This window comes from Mandrillus leucophaeus, unplaced genomic scaffold, assembly GCF_000951045.1.
Source record: "Mandrillus leucophaeus isolate KB7577 unplaced genomic scaffold, Mleu.le_1.0 Scaffold15, whole genome shotgun sequence".
In the NCBI taxonomy this organism is placed as follows: domain Eukaryota; kingdom Metazoa; phylum Chordata; class Mammalia; order Primates; family Cercopithecidae; genus Mandrillus; species Mandrillus leucophaeus.
The window spans coordinates 3,186,700-3,193,677 of record NW_012101476.1 but is presented as its reverse complement, the minus strand read 5'-3'; the positions used below and the strand labels follow the sequence as shown (position 1 = coordinate 3,193,677).

The 6,978-nt window shown below is 43.4% G+C and overlaps 1 protein-coding gene across 1 annotated transcript in view; it reads left to right on the top strand.

The window, feature by feature from the left end:
- Positions 1-6,978, top strand: part of DHTKD1 (dehydrogenase E1 and transketolase domain containing 1) — a 61,510-nt gene that overhangs the window by 26,456 nt on the left and 28,076 nt on the right. The window contains exons 6-7 of the mRNA XM_011974895.1: positions 1,699-1,870; positions 4,099-4,297. Coding sequence (XP_011830285.1) covers positions 1,699-1,870; positions 4,099-4,297 — 371 coding nt within the window. The remainder of the gene's footprint in view (positions 1-1,698; positions 1,871-4,098; positions 4,298-6,978) is intronic.

Genomic DNA, 6,978 nt, shown 5'->3' with positions numbered 1-6,978 from the left:
CTGGTTTCGAACTCCTGACCTCAAATGATCCTCCTGCTTCAGCCTCCCAAAGTGCTGGGATTACAGGCATGAGCCACTACACCTGGCCTATTTTTTTTTTGCTTGTTTATTCTAAAATGAAGGCCTTTGGCATTAAGGCAAATAATACAAATTATCAGTGTGGTTCGTTCTTCTACCCTCTCTCCAAGTTTTTGGTAACACAACAAGTATCTTTTAGAGGTTTGAGCTGTGGTCGTGTTTCTCCTATGAGTATTCATTTAAATACAAACCTTTAACTACAGGAGATAATGAATGCTGGATTTCAGAATCAGTCTTCAAATTCCACAGAAATAGATAAATATATAAGACAAGCAAATATTCTGTCTGTGAATAGCCATGTTATCCTATGCGTTTTAATTTTTCACAGGCCAGAAACTTGTAGTGAATAAATTGGGAGTAGGCAGAATTGGATTTAATTATGATATGGCCGGCCTGCCTGCCTTCCTTCCTTCCTTCTTTCCTTCCTTTTTTCCTTCTTTTCTTCCTTTTTTCCTTCCTTCCTCCCTTTTTTCCTTCCTTCCTTCCTTTTTTCCTTCCTTCCTTCCTTTTTTCTTCCTTCCTTCCTTTCTTCCTTCCTTTCTCCCTCCCTTCCTCCCTCCCTCGCTTCCTTCCTTCCTTCCTTTTTTCCTTCCTTCCTTGCTTCCTTCCTTTTTTCCTTCCTTCCTTTCTTCCTTGTTTTCTCCTTCTTTCCTTCCTTCCTCCCTCCCTTTTCCCTCACTCCCTCTCTTCCTCCCTCCCTCCTTCCCTTCCTTCCTTCCTCTTTCTCTCTCTTTCTTTCTCTCTTTCTCTCTTTTGAGATGGGGTCTCGATCTTTCGTCCAGACAGGAGTTCAGTGGCGCAATCATAGCTCACTGCAGCCTCAAATGCCTGGGCTCAAGCAGTCTTCCTGTCTCAGCCTCCCGAGTAGCTGGGCCTACAGGTGCTTGCCATCATACCTGGCTGATTTATTTTGTTTTGTGGAGACATGATCTTGCCAGGTTGGCAAAGCTGGTTTCAAATTCCTAGCTTCAAGCAACCCTCCTGCCTTGGCCTCCCAAAGTGTAGATATTACAGGTGTGAACCACTGCACCTGGCCTGATACGGTGCTTCTAAATAGAAATCTTGAAATCATTAGCCAGACATTCTGTTTACCTTTCACATAATTTATAATACTCTAAACTATTTTAATCTTTCATTTTTACCCAGTATATTGAGCTGATCTTAAGATCGACTTCTGAAATAAAAGGTGAAAATGCCATTTTCTTTGAAATAATGATAAACGAGGCTGGTCACTGTGGCTTATGCCTGTAATCCCAGCACTTTGGGAGGCCGAGGAGGGTAGATCACCTGAGGTCAGAAGTTCGAGACCAGCCTGACCAACGTGGTAAAACCCCGTCTCTACTAAAAATACAAAAAATTAGCCGAGTGTGGTGGTGCGTGCCTATAATCCCGACTACTCGGAAAGCTGAGGCAGGAGAATCGCTTGAACTCGGGAGACGGAGGTTGCAGTGAGTTTAGATTGTGCCATTGCACTCCAACCTGGGCGAAGGAGCAAGACTCTGTCTCAAAAAATTAAAAAAAAAATAAATAAATAAATAAATAATTCCAACCTGAAAACCTAAATTTCTTAATCCCTTATGTTTCTTTTCTCTCCACCCCTCTCCTTGCCTCATGATTTAGGTCCATGGTGATGCTTCTTTCTGTGGTCAAGGGATTGTTCCTGAAACGTTCACGCTGTCCAATCTCCCGCATTTCAGAATTGGTGGGAGTGTCCATTTGATTGTTAATAACCAGCTGGGTTATACCACTCCAGCTGAAAGAGGAAGGTCTTCTTTATACTGCAGTGATATTGGTACGTAACACAGGGAGGAACTGATGTTGCTGAGGCCGATGTGAAATTCCCAGGGAAACCTCTAGTGCACACAGAACAATGAGCCTCACTGGTTATCCTTCATTTATTTCATTTAATTAATGAATTAATTTTTTGAGACAGAGTCTTGCTCTGTCACCCAGGCTGTAGTGCAGCAGCACGATCTCGGCTCACTGCAACTTCTGCCTCCTGGGTTCAAGTGATTCTCCTGACTCAGCCTCCTGAAGAGCTGGGACCACATGCTTGCACCACCACATCCTGCTAGTATTTTCAGTAGAGACAGGGTTTCACCATGTTGGCAGGCTGGTCTCGAACTCCTGACCTCTGATGATCTGCCTGCTTAAGCCTCCCAAAGTGCTGCGATTATAGATGTGAGCCACCACGTCCAGCATATCAGTGTGATTCTTCAATCCAAGGAAGTAAGGATGGAGCCACAGTGTGCCATCTCAAATTTCTTATAACTGGATGGGTGATCTGGTACAAGTCAGAGATCAACACAATGAGTACAACACCAGAGTTGTTATCTCTAGGATATTCAAACTTGGAGTGCCCAGGGGCTTAGTGAAAAGGGATGTGTTCAACCACTAAACTTGGTGAAATAGTATAGTTAGAAACAAGATGTGAAGGTCGGGCGTGGTGGCTCACGCCTGAAATCCCAGCACTTTGGGAGGCCGAGGCAGGTGGATCACCTGAGCTTGGGAGTTCGAGACCAGCTTGACAAACATGGAGAAACCCCTTCTCTAATAAAAATACAAAATTAACTGGGCATGGTGGCGCATGCCTGTAATCCCAGCTACTCGGGAGGCTAAGACAGGAGAATCACTTGAACCTGGAAAGTGGAGGTTGCAGCGAGCCGAGATCAGGCCATTGCACCACTCCAGCCTGGGCAATAAGAGTAAAACTCTGTCTCAAAGTAAAAAAAAAAAAGAAAAGAAATAAGATGTGAAGAATCAAAGTCAGCTTCTTTTTTACCCATGGAAATTGGTAGGGTTTTTTAGTTTGTTTGTTTTGTTTGTTTTTTGTTTTTTTGAGAGTCTTGCTCTGTTACTCAGGCTGGAGTGCAGTGGTACAGTCATGGCTCACTGCAGCTTTGACATCCCAGGCTCAACAGAATCTCTCTCCTCAGCCTCCTTAGTAGCTGGGATTTACAGACACATGCCACCATGCACAGCTAATTTTTTTTTAGAGATGGAGTTTCACTCTTGTTGCCCATGCTGGAGTGCAATGGCGCCATCTTGGCTCACCACAACCTCCACCTCCTGGGTTCAAGCAATTCTCCTGCCTCGGTGTCCAGAGTAGCTGGGATTACAGGCGTCCACTACCACGCCATTAATTTTTGTATTTTTAGTAGAAACAGGATCTCATCATGTTGGTCAGGCTGGTCTCAAACTCCTGACCTCAGGTGATCCACCCGCCTTGGCCTCCCAAAGTGCTGGGATTACAGGCGTGAGCCACTGCACCCAGCCACAGCTAATTTTTAAAATAATTTTTTGTAGAGATTGAGTCTCACTGTGTTGCCCAGGCTGGTCTTGAACCTCTGGTCTTATGTGATCCTCTTCAGCCTTCCAAACTGCTGAGATTACAGGCGTGAACCACTGCTCCAGGCTGAAATTGGTTGTCTTAAGAGAAAGACAGGGCTGTTATTACCCATTCCCAGTTTCACAGATTATAAGACTGTTTGATGATGGCAACTATTCTCCTTTTATACAAACAGCCTGGACTGGATGCCTCTTGGGCTTGTCTATGTGAATCCTTTATGATTAGTCTGATGAAGATGCTGAAGATCCATTCTTGAACTTCTTTGGAGAAAATTTATCTTTTTCTAGGGTATATCCTTTAATGACCCTTTTATCTCAGGGAGAAAGAGAGTAATAATAATAACAGTAACAAAATAAATATTAACTACTATGTACCAGGCACTGTTAGGCATTACAATTGTGTGTGCATTCACTCATTGAACCTTTGCAGTATCACTAAGAGATAGGAGCCCCTATTCCCGGTTTATAGATAAGGAGGCTGAGATTTGTAGCTTTACCAAGGTCACACAATAAGTCCCAGAGTTGGAACTTGCCAGCTGGTCTCCAAAGCTGGGGTTCTTAACCAAACCAGTATCTACCTGTGAGGACTGGGCTGTCTTTTGATGCAGGAAGTAGGGCTTAGAGAGGGCCAGTGTTAACTGTCCTGTTTCAGCTTGGTCTTCTGTCCTTCAGGAAAGCTTGTGGGCTGTGCCATCGTCCATGTCAACGGAGACAGCCCAGAGGAAGTGGTCCGTGCCACACGACTGGCTTTTGAATACCAACGCCAGTTCCGCAAGGATGTGATTATTGATCTGTTGTGCTACAGGCAGTGGGGCCACAATGAGCTGGATGAGCCATTCTTCACCAACCCCATCATGTACAAAATCATCAGGTACAATTATAAACCCTTGTGTGATATGCTCCCTAACAATTAAAATACATATATATTTTTTTGAGATGGAGTCTTTCTTTGTTGCCCAGTCTGGAATGCAGTGGCATGATCTTGGCTCACTGCAATCTCCACCTCCCGGGTTCAAGTGATCCTTCTGCCTCAAGCGATCCTCTTACCTCGACCTCCCAAGTAGCTGGGATTATAGGCGTGTGCCACCATGCCTGGCTAATTTTCGTAATTTTTAGTAGAGACGGAGTTTTGCCATGTTGGCCAGGCTGATCTCAAACTCCTGACCTCAGGTGATCTGCCTGCCTCGCCCTCCCAAAGTTCTGGGATTACAGGCATGAGCCACCATGCTCAGGCAGGACATGAAACTTTCAATGCTAAAGCTGACACAGTTCTGGGCTGGAGTGCAGGTGGCACAATCTCGGCTCACTGCAACCTCTGCCTCCCGGGTTCAAGCAATTGCAATTCATGTGCCTCAGCTTCCTGAGTAGCTGGGATTACAGGTATGCATCACCACGCCTGGCTAATCTTTGTATTTTTAGTAGAGACAGGGGTTTTGCCATGTTGGCTAGGCTGGTCTCGAACTCCTGGTCTCAAGCGATCTGCCCGCCTTGGCCTCCCAAAGTGCTGGGATTACAGGCATGAGCCACTGTGCCTGGCCTCACATACTCTTCACGCTTCACATGGTTCCTCATTAAATAGACAAAGGGCAATTTAGAAACTCAGCAGATGGGAAGATTGAAGCAGGGGGAATTAAGCAAACCTCACCCAAATCTACTTACTGCAGTGTTGGCAGGACCAGAAATAGAACCTCAGCGATCCATTTCTACAAACCATAGCTGCAGACCTGCCTGGCACCTTGGTAAGAGGTAACTCAGAGGATTTTAGTGAATGTTCAGAACCATGCTGTCCAAGATGGAAACCACTAGCCATCAGTGGCTACTGAATACTTGAAAAGTGGCTAGTCCTGATTAATGTGCTATAAAGATAATACATACACCATACTTCAAATACTTAGCATGTAAAATGTAAACCCAAAATAATAATTTTTAAATTTATTAGATATGGAAATGATAATATAATGAGTATATTGACTTAAATAAAATATATTATTGAAATGGTTGGGCATGGTGGCTCATACCTGTAATCCCAGCACTTTGGGAGGCTGAGGTGGGTGGATCACTTGAGGTCAGGAGTTTGAGACCAGCCTAGCCAACATGGTGAAACCCCGTCTCTACTAAAAATACAAAAATTGGCCACCGCTGTGGCGTGTGCCTGTAGTCCCAGCTACTCAGGAGGCTGAGGCAAGAGAATCGCTCTACCTGGAGTGGCAGACTTTGCAGTGAGCTGAGATTGTGCCACTGCATTCCAGCCTGGGTGACAGAGCAAGACTCAATCTCAAAGGAAAAACAAAAAGAAAAGAAATTAATTCCACCTGTTTCTTTTTACCTTTTCTAATGTGACTGCCAGAAAAATTTAAATTACTCATGGCTTGCATTTCATTTCTGTCCAGTGGTGCTGATTCAGATGGTTAATGTGACAGAGGGGGAATTCGTTACTTTGGAACTTCGTTTTCTAGATACTAGGAAATAAAATAGATGCCCGTCCTCCAGCTTACTTCCTTATATACATAAATTAAAGCAGAGGAATAAACATTTTATGGGCTTTTCTGATCCTTGGTACCAGAAAGAGGACTGCTCTCAGAAGAACTAATTGTGTTCTGTTTAGCTCTGAATGTAGCAGCTGAATGACTCAATGAACCTCAGGGCCCTATTTTATTTTATTTATTTTTTTGAGACAGGGTCTTGCTCTGTCGCCCAGGCTGTAGTGCAGTGGTGTGATTACGGCTCACTGTAGCCTGGACTTCCTGGGCTCAAGCGATCCTCCCACCTCCGCCTCCTGAGTACCTGGGACTATAGGCGCTTGCCACTACTCCTGACTAGACAGGGTCTCACAGTGCTACCCAGGCTGGTCTTGCCATCTGCCTGTCTCGGCCTCCCAAAGTTCTGGGATTGCAGGCATGAGTCTCCTTACCTGGCCCCAGGGCCTTAACTTTAAAATCTATCATGCTTTCTTCTCTCTTTTATCAGGATTAAATATGATAATATATGTGAATAGACTTTATAAGGTATTACATGAATGTAGAGTGACATTTATTGTGACACCCAGGTGCTGATGATTGTAGTTAAAGGATGATTGACGCAACCTGAAAGATTGCAACTTTCAGAGACTGGGGCAACTTTGGGTTCCATACCTTTTTAAATAAAGGGGGGTGCTGATTGGATAGACAGTGTGGGTCAGTCTTGGAAATAATTGTCAGAATTTATCAAATCATAGAAAAACTCTATTTATTATTTCTACTTGGATGCAGACAAAAACTTATAAAGATAAATTTGTTTTCTCTTACTTGCCTGGAAAAGAGGTTGTTACTATGAGTGCCTTCATTTATTAAATTAATTAATTATATTTAACATTGCTTATTTATTTTATGTTTTATAAACTTATTGAGATGAACATGACATAATATAAAATTGGCATCTTAATGTGAACAACTCAGTGGCATTTATTTACCTTCACAAAGTGGTACAACCACCACTTCTGTGTAGTTCCAAAACATTTTTCCTGAATGCCTTTTTATTTTATATTTATTTATTTATTTATTTATTTATTTATTT